The following is a 16682-nucleotide window of genomic DNA, read 5'->3' on the forward strand; positions in this document are numbered from 1 at the left end:
TAACGGGGGGAAAAGGCAGTTTTAAACCCTTTATCCACTGTTAATTCTGCATGTGGAAGAGTAAAGGTGAGAGAAAGAGATGAAGAACTAGAAGGGGCCCAGCAGAGAAAGTCACCCAGCAGCACCTTTCAAACAATGCTAAGAAACAACAAGGCAAACTGTCACGAGTGTCACAATGGAAGACTTGAAAATAGCAAGTACACTAAAACCTGTGACACGACGTGAAGAGGAGTGGAAGAACATGTTGGGGGAGAATCGGTTGTAATGAGGACAGAGTGAAAAGGATTCACAGATTTTAGACGCTTGTTTTAAAGTGGTCGACAGTGTTTGAACCACACACAAGCACCCGAACACGAGGACATAAGGAATGCATGAAGTGTTGGCTGCACAACCGTTAAGATCCACACACACATACAAACCAAAACCTCCGCTTCAGCACAATTACATGTCTGTGTTGATACACACACGCACACATACACCACGGCCAGGAGGTGACATTGATAAAGTAGGTTGGTCTTTCATGGCCAGAAATAAATGAGTTCAACTGTTGCTGTGAGATTACGTTCAGGTCGCTCTGTTAAGTCTCACTTTTTCAATACACCCTTGGGCTTTGAAAAGTGTGTGTGTGTGTGTGTGTGTGTGTGTGTGTGTGTGTGTGTGTGTGTGTGTGTGTGTGTGTGTGCGTGTGTGTGAGAAAGGGAGTGAAAATGCTCAAGAAAATTGCATGGCGACAATAAAACAAGCGTAAGAGAAGGAAATGGCTTCAACGGGAAACACACAGATGCAAAACATTGATTTGAAATTACGCCTACACGTGAACCTTCCAATATCATTGGTCAATTGTTCGAGATTTGATTTTTAATACACCCACTTTCCCTCCACCAGCCTTCTATTCTGCTTTTACTAAAATACATCTGGACATCTCAAACGCAACGTGCACAAACGTGTTGCGTCCAGCCAGATTATATGTGCAGGTCAGAGGTTTTCAAACTGTGAGGTGCCAGTGGAATGGGGGAGATGCAGAGGGAGAGACGTGAGGCAAAGATCATGATGTGAAAGAGACGGGCACATGCTTGTATTCTAAAAACAACACAATGTTGCCCGTTTACCAACACAAACCGCAAAGTTCGAGCTGCAGCAGAGGATATACTACACAACTCACATTTCACACTACATGCTTTTAGCCCTGACTTTCCACTCGCCTACAGGTTTTGGAGATTAGCCCCAGCTAGCCCCAGTTTAGAGTTAAATAAGCGCTGGCTAGGCACTTGTAAAGTTGGCACTGGAGCTCTACGTGTGGACTGTTCAAAGATGCAATCCGATAGGCTCACCAGTGCATCGCAGATTTTCCAGATATCCAGCATGCTACATATTTGTACCTGTTGGGGAGCTGCAGACAAAAAGAGTGGCATAGGAATGTTACTGTATGTGTTGCTTCTGCAAGGAAACAGGCTATAAATTGTAAAAGGCGTGTGGAAACAGGCTATTTTGATGACTACGAGGAAAGTTCCGCAGATTGCTTGAACACAAAAGCCTGTCTTGTGTCACACGGTATCACTTCATTTACCCTGTCTCTTGTCACGTGGGTTTTCGTGACGAATGATAGTTTGGAGACGAGGCATACTCATCAAGATCTTGAAGTCGTAGTCCCTGTTGCCAATAGATGTTGTTAACAGACTCATAACTGAGGTTTCTCTGAAGCCAGTTCCCCTAAAACTAACCTGAAACCTAAAAATAAAAGTTATTTTCATTGCCTATGAAACACTCCTCACAAATGTCACTGTCAGTAACCTGTGAGTCCATAATGCATTTGAGCACCCTGTAAATACAATATAACAGGACAAATGTCTTATTGTTCCTGTGCCATCAGTGCCAGCATGTTTTTATGATCGAGTTTCTGGTGACCAGTACCTTGTCCCAGAGTCTGTCTCGGTCCAGAGCGACGATGAGCATGGAGGGATTGGTGAGGAAGCCTTGGCTGTTGAATGACAGATCTTTCCTTTCCCACGTCACATTCAACATGTGCCTGCAATCCACAGAAACAGGAAATGGATTCAGAAGTATGTAGCTTGCAATCAAGGACGTTGATTCCACATAACCTCCAAACTTTGCATATGATTTACACAGACAAAGACACATTAATTAAACCTAAAGCTCCCCTGTAGGGCTTAATGCAACGAGGGAGACTGGAAGTAGCTCATTAGGGGATGAGACGGGCAGCTGATTGGTGGAGGGCAGAGTGTTCCAACTGAGTGATTTTGCTGTCTGTTGAGGTATACATCCTTGACAGACTGGTGCTATGAATAATGAATCCAGGTCAATTTGCATTTCAGAACACTTGAAAGAAAAGGCGCAACAGACTTTGACTTCATGCAGTGAAGTTGTGCTCTTCTGTTTATGCATCAGTAATAACCACTTGTCTCATTCTCTTCACCAGGAGGATCATGCGATCGGATAAGTGCGTCTTCGAGTGAGCGTGCATCTCTGTGTCTGTCCACGGCTAATCCCGCATTCTGTTGCAGCAAACTGCATAATATTTTGGGTTGCCAGTTATGGTTGCATGCTCAAGGACCTCCTGTGGTAGCAGTGACTCACACTTTCTCAAAACACCTTTTTTATTGCTTGTTTTATACTAACGTTGCTCATTTCTCACATTCCAGCCTGCTTACTCCCCTCACCGCTCTTAACCAGGCAATAGGGGCCGCTAGTCGTTGCAGACACACTAGGGCGGAGATCTGCGCTCTACTGAATGCACCTTTCTATTGTGATCACTGACAACAGTGTGACTGACCTGAACAGCGTATTGTTGTCTGAGTGTTTAGCCAGTTTGTTGCAGTCACCATGTCCCTCAGGAATAAACCCGTACTGCTTCTTGAAGCTCTCGGCCCCTTTAGCGACAATGGCGACACCCTCCCTCACTCTCTGCCGCAAGCTCTTCCTCCACTGGTCCGTAATCACACCAATAACACCGATAGGGAAGCTGTCGGGTGGAGGGCTGTCGGGGTTGCCAACGGCCTGACTGGTGAGCATCCAGATGTAGCCTGGCCCCAGCAGACCCACCTCAGCTGCCTGTTGAAACAAGTACTGCGCCTCCTCATAGGAGCAATACGCCAGCAGCACCTGAGAATCCACCTGCAGACAGGAAATGAAAGAGAAAACACGGCCTGAACATGCAGCACTGCTGGAGGTCATCAAGAGCCTGTGGCACTCTGTACAAACTTCAGTTTATAAAGTTTTTTTTAAGAGCGCTAGTTTGAACTGAACTTTGTTAGAATTTAAATTAACACACAAACTTAGTGATGTATTTAAAGGTAGCCTGTAGCTGGTGCAACCCAATCTTTATTATATCTTATTTTACCTGCTGCAGCATGCGCTTCGTCCTTGCGTCATTCGCCCCAACGGACATTTCCAGAGTCAAGATATCCTGTAGATTCCACAGGAAATAGGAGGTATCGGTGTAGGACTCAACTATATCTACAAAGGTGTCGTAGCCCGGCAGCAAGCTGGTTATCACTGCAAACTCGCCCCAGTCGTACTCCTCCATTAGCTGAAACAGGGATAGAAATAAAGACTTAAAACAACAATATATATAAGGTAATGAGGTTATAAAATATGGGAATGAATAATGATTGTGAAGGACTCGTGAGAAAATGAGTACTCCAGGTGGTTAGCTTAACTTAGCTTAGCATAAATATCAGAAAAAGGAAGTTGTTGCTTTTTTATGGCCAACAACTGTTGTCTCCTTTTGTTTCCAAATCTTTATTCTTTATTCTTTATGCGTAAAGACATGAAAATGGTATCAATCTTCTCATTTAACAATGGGCAAGAACTAGAACTAGAAAAAAGCTTTTAAAACCCTAACTGATAAAAGTCATCACAAGTATACCCGTCAACTTCACAAATGATGTTTCCTCAGTTGTTGAAATGCTCCCACTAGATGACGTAAAGTTGGGGCGTCACAGACTGAACTAAGATAATCCCGTTGACTCGCAGAAACATCAGTGACATTAAGCTCTCTGATCTCATGAGAATTATTTGTACAATCTTTCATGAATACCGATTGTGGAACTCAGGCCAGAACATCAGATCAGGGATTCCCCGCTGATTGTGTTAATCAGCCTGAGAGGTCGTCAGGCTCACCCATGTAACATTTGGTATTACAACAGATTTTAATCCTAAAAATTAGGTTCAACAGAGGTTTGATTGTCACTTATTGTAGCAATAAAATGCTTCTCTGTACCTTGAACATGCTGATAAGCTGCTGCTCTAGAGATGCTCCCATCTGCAGGAAGGAGGATCCCTCAGCCTGTAAAGAGTCAGAGTCACAATGAGGCAAAAGGTCAATTCAGCAACTGCATCTCTTGAGCTGGTTTGGTTTTGAAACGGTTTCTTCACACTGAATTACAATGTATTCTCTATGCTACCATGCTGCCTTTCAGCCCATGCATTTCATTCAAAAACTGAGAAAATACATTATACCGAGACTGTCAAACATGCAAATGCATCACGAGTTCAGATTCGGTTTCATGATCAAATATCTTGAATAAATCAGCGTGTCAGAGTACGGTGTTGAACTTTTCGCCACAACGAAAGCCAACTGACGAAAGGTTTGTCAAATTAACTCGTCTGCTGTTTCTCATTTTTGCAGCACCTTTAACATTGTTACTGCTGCGCAACAATTAACGGTGATGTGCTTTTTTTATTTTACAAGTGATGGTATGCTTATTGGACAAGAGAACAGATTATCATAATGCACCCTTCTAGTAGTGGTCGAGTTTCATCCAAATTTAATGAGAGTCATGACACAGAGGAACCACTTTCTAAATCCAATTAATTTAATGAGAATTGACAAATGGAGACAAAGGAAAGGACTACATTTTAAGTGAGCTAAGCTTGGACAATTTCACATGAATCAGCTTTATGAAATGTCTGCAATGTCCTAAAAAGCGTCATTGGAAACGTTAAGCAATTGAAAATGGTAGTAATGGATACAACACGCAGCTGCCGTACACACACTTGCAACCTTCAGCAATAAAGATGCAGATGCAGAGTTGTGTGGTATAAGAAATGGTTGGCATGAACACTTATAATAGTTTCCACCTTCATTATCGCTCACGTTTGAAGACAGAGCTTTGATTGTCCATACTCTGCTTCTTTCTGGTACAAGTGTCTCCGTTCTGCAGATGTCAGTCCTGCTGCTCTCTTTCTATCAAGAATGGGTTGCATGTGTCTGTTAACACACATTTGCATACCTACGCGCTGTGTTGACAGATAAGATGAACGTTCGTAGAGCCCGTTGAACCCATGTCCTTCAAATAGCATTCAAATAAAGTAGGCTACAGGGATGAGATGAGGAGGACTATTGGGGAGGGACTGGATGTAGACACACAGAGCAGAACTCATCAACTGATGACGAGAGATCTTTTTTGTAACTTGACAGTAACCTTTTACCTTAAGTGAGAAGTCAGCTAGCAACACTAAGACAAATTTGTATCAATTAACAATTCCAGATTTGGTGATTTGCAGGTCAAACGTTATCTTGACATCTGTGACAACATTGTGTCATATTCAGTTGACATTCTGTAGACATTTAGCCGACATATTATTGAAAAAATATACAATGTCAAATGTTGTCATTTAATTGGTTATATTTCAAATAAAAACTTTAACTTGTCAACCAAATTTCGCCAAGTTTACAACGAGAGGTCTGGACAGTTTTGTGCAGAAATGCGCACATACACAGAACACACCGACAAAAATGCATTCAGGTGCAAACAGCAAAACTAGAAACCCATTTTAACAGGTTCATCTGAAACTCTCCCACAGACTGGACTCCCTGTGCCTGTGTTTTTTGGAAGAGACTGTGTAATAAAAGAGCTTGGATGGAAGATCTAAAGGACTGTACAGCGCTGCAAGCCTTAAGTGGAGCTCTGATGTAAGCAGGTGCAAGGACTTTAGTGCGAGTAATATTCAGAATTTGAACGGATAACGGACTGAGAGCTGGTGCAAGAAGGTGACGATCGGGGCAATCTTATATTTGTTTTATTCTTTTACATCTGTACACTGTTTAGCAAGATGACTCACTAAATGGAGGCTTGGAAGTCTTGGAAATCGAAAATACAGTTACACAAATGCATTAAGAGAGAAGTCATGCATGAGAGAGTAAAGCAGGAGAGTGAGGGAGGGAGATGGCGTTAAACTGTCAAGTGCCGTTTGGGACCAGGTCTCAGATCTTTTTAATCTGTTCTTGTCTCAAGAGGTGACTAACTGTCATATCTCCTTCCTGTTGCTCTTTTCCTCTCCCACAGCTCTGGCAGCCCTGCTTTCTCTGTCTCAGCAACACTCTGGCAAGATCTGCCAACTAGCGTTTGCGAACGCACCTCGTTAAATATTGTTTGTGATGCTAAAATTGCTGTTGCAAATTACCTCATGTGGCAAAATAAAATATATATGCATAATGCAAATACGACCCAATCTGCTTAAATCCATCCACACAACATAAGTGGAGGGATGTGGTGGAGAGGCGACCACGCCCATTTAGGAAACAGGAAATGTGTCATTTCAAGCTTTTAACACGCTGTCTTTGCAATAGAAGATTTTCGACTATGATATGACAAAGGAGTGTTGAGGTGCATCATTTTAAGAGGTGTAATTAAAATCCAATTAGCTTTTGTCTGAGCTATTAAACAAGCAAATAATGTAGTGACCTCCCCCGGGCCAATAAGTGTTTCATCATCCAATTAGCAGCATGTTAAATTGTGAAAAATCAAACAAGCAAATGTGATGAAACCCATCGACTTTTGCCTTCACGGGGAAATCGAGAATTACAACAAAAGTACCGTCTTTTTCGCGTCTAACTCGCACGCTCACAAGAGACGACAGAGTAACCCTCCCCCCGCTCATTCTCCACTTCCCAGCCGTCTTCTTCTCACCACCTTGGCAGTAAGGGCTGTCACACACACACGTAATTAGCAATCCTACTGCAGCAGCGTATGGTAATGTGACAGGAAGACGGTGGACATGGTGGTTGCTCACACTCTCGTCTCCTCCCACGGGGAGAACTCTGCTGTACCTCCCCCGTCGGCGGGGAGACTGGTGCGGGTGAAGCGGGAAGCTCATTCACATCATATGGACTCAGATAGATTTACACATGTACAGTATACGTCACTCTACCTTCTTAAAATGTCCAAATGGAAGCTTCCATCTCCGTGGGTTTTGCATAAAAATCCAATACCAAGCAGTGAATATATACCTAATCATCTCAACCAGTTACAACAGTAATAATCCAATATTATGAATACTGTACATTCTGCATAGTACTTGACTTGATTATTTTCTTTTTCATTACACTTTGGTGCCGTCGGGTGATGATTTGAATGCAATTCAATATGCACCAAGTAACGCAGAACTACAGGAAGGGGCCAATCGGAATGTAACAAGTGCCCACTACAAAAGCCTGAGTTATGTTCTGTTTAGTTGACCTCTTTAATGGGAACTTTGATACATCTTTTGTAAATTCTTTGCTTCATTTTTGGGGGAATAAAACCCACCTGGGACTCCTCAGCCAGCTCAGTTCCTCACAAACTAATGGAAAAGTCAGGGGAACACCAAAGTCTTTAGGATTCAGCCTCTGGGAGCCATGTGCAAAAATGTCATGGCAGTCTACCAAAGAGTTGATGAGATATTTCAGTCTGGACCAAATGAGTGGATCGACCGACCTATAAAAACAGACATCCACAGGGCATGTTGCTAGAATGGCTAAAAAAGAAAAGTTCAAAATCGATGCAGCAGAGGCCTGACTTTAGTCACTATGGGTCAATCTTAAAAACACTGATCTCACACTCATGACTGATGTCCTAGCACAGTGTAGTGCGATGGAAAGACAAAAACAGATGTTTAAGTCTTTAACCGGCGATATAGATTTTATAGAATATAGAATCAGACACTCCACACTTTACTTCTGTTTTTCCAACACCACAGCATTAGCAGTTCGACTGACCACCTTATTGAAAGTATTAGGCCATGCTGTGAAGCTCGGGGGTGGCCCGGCCATGAACGTGCTTTCATTCCCAGCGTTACAAAAAACAATTTCCAGTGAGAATACTGTGCAGCGGCTCTGGGCTTCTCGTGACCTGCTTATGGAGTTTCTGGACCATGAGGCCAAGAGAGACAGAATTGAGAGGGCTGAGAGAAGAGCCAGAAGGACTAACAGAGAAAGCGGGCCAGTCTGGCCACAGAAAGAACCCCCCCCCCCCCCCCCCAAAAAAAAGCAATAAACGAAACTGTGATCCACACATCTGGCTCATTGCATCACTTCGGTCCAAGATCACAGTGTGACCTTAGACTGGAGCCACAAGTGAGACTGTAACTCCTGAAATATAATCTTCTACTGACAGCTTCAAATTATAATAAATGGTGTTCTACGCTCGTATACTCAGTCAACAGTTTCTTTGCTTCAAAAATCCATCATGTGCCCTCTTAAAAGGCACTTTTGTTCCCGTTTACTGGCAAACACTGCTTTGTTTATTCCAGCCTTCATCATAGTCTACAATCACCATCACACAATATTTGATGTTTGTAACTGTAATGAACAAAAAAATGTTTCCACATTCACGATGTATTTCCTCAAAAAACACAAGAGGGTTACTGTGATAGTGCCTCAAGATAATAGATATGAGTTGTCATCTGTAGTTAAATGTTCTCTCCCAAAATGTCTCACAGCAGCCATAAAAAATGATTTGTTATAACCTCATGATGTAACAAGTTCCACTGGTTTTACAGTAGACCCAAAGTCCTGTGAAAATCATTCATCTCCAAAAACTCAGCCTTATTTGAAGCTTGGTAATAAGGCTTGTTTTTAGATAGTCCAGTGTGCCTGAATGAATGATCTTTGTCACTCGTATCAAGTCAGAAATGCACAGAAAGTTATTTTATTGGACTCCTACAACACATTCTTACTCCCAGCTCCTCAAATATGGACAGTTGGTCAGTGGACGTTCAAACTAGAATGCTCTAGCTACCCCACTAGCGTTAGGAAAAGATTGCTTGTTATGTAACTTATGTAACTTAACAGCGGTCTGCTGGTTGAAAATCCTGGGTTTGCTTTTTATTACAAATACAATTGAAGCCGTTACCTGCATGAGACAGGGGCAGTCTTGTGGGCTTTTCCATTGCTCTGCTTTGGATGGTTTTGGTGCTCATGATGATGATGATGATGTCAACCTGTGCAACACTGCAAGTGTTTTTGTATTTATTGCTGTATTTTCTAAAGATGGGGATGTCAGATGATCGGCCAGTCTGGATGAATTGCCAAAAAGGCCAAATAATGAACAACTGGGCGCTGTAGTTTTTTGCAAATGTTACTCAAACAGGAGTAAGTAGTGCATATTTTGGGGACTATTCTCAGCGGAGGATTAAATATACACACTTTAATGCACTTTTGCATTGGCTCAATCAAGGGAAGTTTTAATGCTACAGCATACAATTATATGTTTAGACATTATTGTGCTTCCAACTTTCTGGCAACAGTTTGGGGAAGGGTTTCTATTGTTTTGTTTTTTTTTGGTGTGGAAAACCTTCACCCCTTCTAACACCTTTTCGGATGAACTGGAGCGCCGACTGCGAGCCGGGCGTTGTCGCCCAAAATCAGTGCCGGACCTCACTGATGCTCTTGTGGCTGAATGGGAGCAAATCCCTGCAACCAAAAGAGAGGAGGGTGACAGCAGCAGATGAATATATGGTTTTGGGAAATATGTTCAACAATCACATTTCGGCACAACGTTTGAGTATCTTTTTGGCCAGTGTTTCAGCAAGCCAGAACACACACACACACACACACACTCACACAAAGATAAAACACTCCCAACCTCTGATTTATAACTCGTCTGAGAGATATATCGCAGTGTTTTTTTTTCAGGCCCTATTGAACAGCCTTTATGCCTTTACTCCGCCGTTCCTTACGCTCTCTCATTTCCTCCTCTTTGCCTTCGCGTGATGTTCGTGTGCCGTCTGACAAAAGACTCACTTCCTCTCCTCCCTTCAATCTTTTCATCTTTGTCTCAATTCCCTCCTTCCTTGTTGTTTGCCATAGAGAGAGATCACTGCGACAGGAACCATAAATAGGCGGCTCGGGCAGGGTGCTGCTTCTTTTTAAACCCGCCATCAAAGATATTCATCATCATCAGGCTATTGATAATCAAGCACTATTGAGCTCTTTTATCTCCTCAGAGAATCATGCACTCACACGTATGTCTTTCTCCGTCCCATCCACCTGTCCCATTGTGCCAGACACCTCTGACGAGCCTTTTTTTCCGTCTTGCTGACAACAAAGGAGTACATAAGCGAGAGAAAGAGGGGGGGGGGGGGTGAGGGAGGAGGGCTGAATGAGGCCTTCGACAGGCAGGCCTCAGAGGAGAGTGCTTTACTCTTTGTGTTATATTGAGAACTGTCACTCAGCGCTTTGGGCTTGTCAGACAAACGGTCGCTCAGTATGAAAGATAACGTCCCATCTGTGCATTTGTCTTTTGTCGCTGTCAAGCAGAGAGGTTAAATAACCCAGACTGAAGCCGGCGTGATCGGCTCTGCCAATTACAAGCCTGAGATTGTTGATACCTGACAAACTTTGCAACAAATATTTTTTTTGGAGGTTCAGAGATACTTTTACACGGTGGAAGAACTGCCGATCAAAAAGCACATCTGGGGTAAATACGAACACCTAAATGTCAACGTAAGGTGAAGCAGCGACAGTTAGCGGGAGGAAGGAGGTTATGCAAGGCAGCAAAACAGAAAAATACAAAGAAAAGAGGGCTTGGATTTTTAGGGTGAATGTTGAGAGATGCGGGGGGGCCCAGCCTCCTGAAGGGTCCAATTAACAGTTTAATAGGGTCCTGGAGTGCGGAGGGAGCAGGAGAACAGGCCTCTTGCTTCTAGCCAAAACCGTAATAGATTCAGCCGGCGCACAACAGAGCCCCCAAAAAGATCCAACACTCACAGGCACATGGATAGATAGGTGTAGGAATGCATCCATTTGGCTGTGTGTGTGTGTGTGTGTGTGCTCTAATATGTGAGGGTGTTCGTTTGCATGTGTCTTCCTATGTGTGAGAGTTGGCTCTATAAATACAAGGTGTTGATGATGGCAGTTAAGCAATTATAGGAAGAAAGGGGAGACGGGCGGAATGCATGGCGCATGAGAGGAAGAAGGGATGAAGCCATTTTGCAACTCAAAAGTAGAGAGAAAGTACAGATTAATCTGTCTGGTGTCATCAATCTCCTTTTTACAATCTAACTACACAGCTCACTACTCTCCATCTCCATTCATCAGTGAGATACATGTTAAATCATAGCAGGAAAAACCTGCTGCTCTTCAAGAGCGGCGGGTATGATTTATTGAGGCGTAGATCGCCAGTAGCATTTGTCTCCCCTCGCAAAGTTTTCCTTCCCACAACTCAGTCTTTTTAGGGGGTTAGGGGAGCCGATGAGGGTCGATGGCTGCAGTCCTCGCAGATAATTCCCAGATCTGTATTGCTCACATCCAAATATTTGCATGCAGCGAGTTGCCTGCCAAAGTAGGCTTCACCGCTCTGACCTAGTTCAGTTGTTTTAAGCTGAATGACGCCGGTACGGAAGAGTTCTGACTAAGACAGGAGGCTGTGAGCGGCTGCTGATTCTGAAAGTGTTCACATGACAGTTGTTCATCTTATTACGAGAATCTGTTTCTCATGCTTCCTAAATTGTAGTGTTTGTGTCAGATATTACATCAACACCACTTTTTGTGTGTGTGTGTGTGTGTGTGTGTGTGTGTGTGTGAGAGTGTGTGTGTGTGTGTGTGTGTGTCATCACTGTGGCATAGTAAGAAAGAAGGCCGCTCTAGCTCCGGTTCAAAAGATGGGCTCATTATTTTGACGGTACCTTGTATGGTATGACAACTGCAGAGCCGCCACTGATGCCCACGATTGGCAGAGCTGTCTGAGTGGAGAGGAAGTCCAGGATCTGTGCCACTTCTGCCACCTGAGGACCAAACGGACAGAGTCAGTGTTTGCCTAAAGAAAGTGGACATTTTTTTACAGCACTATTTTCATCAGATGGTACAGTTAGGTTTCTAAATTCTCAAAAACGTGTGCACATGCAAGAGCATGCAAGTGACGCAATACACAGTCCTGCAACACAAGTCCTTGACTGATCTACAGGTGAAAGTGAAACACTAAGAAACACAGCAGCAGTAAGCCAGCAAAGGCAATGAAGAAGAAAACTCTGGCTCTGAGAAGTGAAATGTTCATTTAGTAAACGATGGACCCATTTAGAGTGGAATGGAAGATAAAGCATATACAGTAGATGTGCTTTAAGGAATTGCTACCTTGGGATTGACAGGATGCTACAGCAGCGTTGTCCAGTCTGGGAGTTTAAAGTTTCAATTCACGGTGCGTTTTCCGTTCATCAACGTTTGTGACATTTAGGTTGCCTAAAAATGTCTTATTCATTGGGTTGTACTTAGCACCACCCTCTTATGTCACTTCTGGTTCCAGAAGAACAAGATGGCGACAGTCACAATTTAGAACTCGAGGCATCGAAACGTCAGTCCATAAAACCAACGGGTGACTTCACACTACATCCACTTATGTACAGTCTATGCCTGCATGAAAACATGGATTATAAACAATCCAGGTTTCAAAAGTTTTACGTGTTTTATGAAGAAGAGAATGTACTCGGAAGGTAACAAATGACACGTACTCTTGTTACTGTAACGCAGCAATCTTGTGTACTAAAAATCTGAAAATGAGTAAGTATTGTAAGTTGCAAGTAAATGTAACTTTTCTTCAAAAGTAATTTCACAAGTAAAATATTCTTTGAAGTGACAGTACTTTGAATTCTCTTTCCCCTAGTTAGTAAGAGCACCGTTTAGGGGAATATTTACATGTTGCCTTTTACGATTTGATGTCACTTCTTCTCCCTTCACAAACAGAAACTAAACCGACACCATTTCATTTGAGCAAAGATGTAAAAGCTTGGCATCTCAATTAGTTCTACTTTGCTACCCACTTTGTGATTTAAGCTGGAAGGACAGGTGTGTTTTCACATCAAAATGTTGCCTTGAGCAGCTTTAGGAAAATCGGGTGTGGGTGACTGAACACTCTGGAGAGGATGTTTTATCAGAAAACCCGAAAATGGAGAAACGGCGTTCACCTGAGCGTCGGCCCCAAAGCCCACATCATCCTCAAACACTACGCCGTGTAGCTTCTCCATTGCCATGGTATCGCAGAGGCGTGTCAGCAGGTCTCGGGGGTTTGTGTCGTTGACCAGCACGGTCACAGGACTGACCACGATGGGCAGGTCGACAAAGTTTTCCCCGCTGAGGCGACCTCTGACCTCATTCTGGTAGCTGGAGCCACTGAACACCACAGCCACGTTGATGGATGGGTGGAGGAGGAGCGGCCGGGCCTGCAGGGGGAGCGGGGAGGTGAGGAGGAGGAGGAGGAGGAGGAGGAGGAGGAAGAGGAAGAGAGGAGGCCAAGGAGAGGGAGGAGGATGTCCCCTGGCAATGGCCATCTTGGCAGCCTACTGCCTGGAAAGGAGGGGTAGAAAGAGGGTGAGAAAGGATGAGAAAACGGAAGGAAAGAGAGCAACAGTCAAACATATAAGCTGCTCTACTTTTATGATGTTTTTGACATAATTCATCATAATCTGTCTGTAAATATTCATCCCTTATTTCTCTTGTCTGTCTCTCTCTCTGACCCTTTTGCATGACAGTAGTAGCCCTGCATTTAGACTGTTGTGTCATGGGGGAAACTGTGTGTGTGTGTGTGTGTGTGTGTGTGTGTGTGTGTGTGTGTGTGTGTGTGTGTGTGTGTGTGTGTGTGTGTGTGATACTGTGTATGCAAGTATGCATGCATGTAATCCTCCATAATCCATCGCCCAGTGTCATGATTGTAATCACCTTTCCATTTCAAAACATCTCTGATTCAGCACACACACACACACACACACACACACACACACACACACACACAGACTGCTAGCAGGATGCCAAAACTGTCACACAGGTCCTCGACCCTCATCACTGGGATTACATTACATTACATTACTTCATCCAGCCTCGCTCCACGTGTGGTGATGTCATCGGCCTTCCCACATCCCACAAAAATACAAGTGAAAATCGCTTCAACATTGACTGCTGTTCAGATCTGTAAACGTGTTTGGGTGCAAATGCAAAACTCCAAAACCAATCGTATAACTAATTTGTTTTGACCACACATCAAGGCAGGTTTAACAGAAGTTTATGTTGTCGAATTATGCACACACACCATCTGGTGTCAGCAGTAGATTAAATACATGAGTTAATTACATTTACACGAATCAGAAATAATTGTGGAAGGCATACAATGCAAAGAGGATTATAGAAACAGATTTGTGGCAATGCAAATGGCGCGGAAATAAAGAGTTAGGGCTCTGCCATACACTTCATTTTTGTTGTGCATTAACCATACAACTCAGCTACTTCAATCATATCTTAGCTGTTTGAAGATGTTCCCTTATTGAATCAATATACCTTTGAAGCTTTGATGAAGGCAGGTGGGCTTTCTTAAAGCAAATAAAGATCTCCACCTACACACAGATATTTGGTGGGGTGTCTGCCTCATCTGTGGCCATCAGAGACACCCTGATAATTAACAACAGCTCCCAGCTTTGATTCAAAGCTCCTTTCAAAGCAACACCGGGTTAAATACGTTCCACTTCCCCTCACTGTTCAGGCTCCCGGCATATCAATCATCATTCATCTTAATACGGTTTTCAGCTCCTGGGCTTTAGGTGCCCTTAAAATGAAATATCTAGTTTGAACCTCAATCCATGCCTGTTATTAGATGCTACTGATATTTAATGAATTGAAAGGTTGCTGGACATTTGTAGAACACACTAAAAAGAAGTCATATTTTCATAATAAATCATACAAACCGCAGTATGAGGATGGCATGCAATGTTTATGTTTCGTATTTTTGTTTGGTGGATGATGTTTAGTTCCACATTTCATTCTTTTAGACATTTGGGTTAATGCACACTTTCCTTTTGTAAAACTGAATTATGTATGAAACAAATATCGAGCAGTGTCATCTGCATATAATGTCATTTCAGCCGTAGTATGAAGTCCATGAAGATGAAGACATGGGTTTATTGGAGAGCACACATAAAACCACATCTCAAAATCTGAAATATGACTTGTGCAGATCCTCCATTCAAGTTCATGCAGATTTTCCCCACTGTAGAACAATGTTTCACTCGTTTTCGCTTGCACAACATGAGATTGCTTGTTTGGACTCACTGAGATCATCTAATTTGTCTCCAATGAATCATCACATGTTGATGTGAGCACAGAGCAGCCGTTTACCCACCACCCACCTGTGCTGGGTAGAGAAGAAAAACAAACAACCCCCCCCCCCCCCCCCCCCACGCAGCAAATCTAAAACAAGAACACATTCCATGTGGCATACATGAGACAAAAAGCATCGAGTTGTATTACTTGTCAGAAAAAAATGTGTATCTTAGATATCAACCTTTTTGTCGCAGAAAAACCATGTAGGACGTATAATCCTCATCCCACTCTTTTATTTACCAACCGCCGTGCATATCGCGAATTATAATACTGCGAGGGACAGAGTGAGAATAATATTGTAGACGGAGAATACTTGATGTCCTCGGGGTTGTGATATGTTGTTGTAGCTTAACATCATTAAAGTGTGTGGATCAGAATATTTTCACATTCTGAAGTATATTTTTAACCAAGCTGCAAACATACATTGTGTATATCTAAAAATATTCATTGTGTGGTGATTTACACCTGTGTAAATGTCGCTGCACTGCGACAAAGTATAATTTGCTGATTTAAATACAAATATTTTGCAATATTTCTATCTAAACAGTACAACACAAATTACAGTCATTTGGGGAAAATTATTTGTTCAAACAAAAAGTTATATTTTAGAAGAAGAAAAATAAAACTTAAAGTAAGAGAGTGGAGGGAAAAGGTAACATGACGGTGATCGCAAACGACAGTAACGGACCAATGCTGACGAGGTGGATCATAGGAGTGGAGACCAGGTCAAGTCTTCATTTAACAGTAATCTCTGGGAAAAAGCAGCATAATGGTGCCTCAGATTAGCAGCGTGTGTGTGTGTGTGTGTGTGTGTGTGTGTGTGTGTGTGTGTGTGTGTGTGTGTGTGTGTGTGTGTGTGTGTGTGTGTGTGTGTGTGTGTGTGTGTGTGAGTGTGAGTGAGTGTGGTCGGGGTAGTAGTTTGGAAATGGACGGAGTGGGTGTGTCTCCTCCAGATTAGCAGCAATATAACAGAGTGTGATTGCGACACAGAAATGATGTAGGATGTGAACACAAGGGGCGGAACTCAATGTGTTGCATTTGAATTTAAAATCATACACACCCAAACACACCAACAGCAATCAGCTGTTTGTCCTGTCCTTTTAACTGATTCGATTTAAATTGAATAAATGGCAAAGGACTGACTGGCAGCCAGAGAGAGAGACACACAGCAGAACATCAGACTCCATAGCATCAAAAATAGTGTAATCCTTAAATCCTGTTGTGTTTGTGCACTTCCTCTCGACAAATGATATTGTGAGACTGAGTGAGTGCCATGGTGCATGCCCAGGGTTTTCTATTATTATTATTATTATAGTTTTCC

General features: G+C 42.9%; 1 protein-coding gene across 1 annotated transcript in view; it reads right to left on the bottom strand.

Annotated features, from left to right (window-relative positions):
* LOC306794704 (glutamate receptor ionotropic, NMDA 2C-like) overlaps positions 1 to 13542 on the bottom strand; it is a gene marked incomplete at both ends in the record, with an annotated part of 34706 nt that extends 21164 nt beyond the window's left edge. Inside the window, 6 exons of the mRNA XM_079292886.1 lie at positions 1912 to 2026; positions 2792 to 3132; positions 3359 to 3547; positions 4241 to 4306; positions 11908 to 12006; positions 13180 to 13542. Of these exons, the coding sequence (XP_079149012.1) occupies positions 1912 to 2026; positions 2792 to 3132; positions 3359 to 3547; positions 4241 to 4306; positions 11908 to 12006; positions 13180 to 13542 (1173 nt within the window). The remainder of the gene's footprint in view (positions 1 to 1911; positions 2027 to 2791; positions 3133 to 3358; positions 3548 to 4240; positions 4307 to 11907; positions 12007 to 13179) is intronic.
* Positions 13543 to 16682: the final 3140 nt, after the last annotated feature.

Source organism: Melanostigma gelatinosum, assembly GCF_949748355.1.
Source record: "Melanostigma gelatinosum genome assembly, chromosome: 21".
Classification (NCBI taxonomy): domain Eukaryota; kingdom Metazoa; phylum Chordata; class Actinopteri; order Perciformes; family Zoarcidae; genus Melanostigma; species Melanostigma gelatinosum.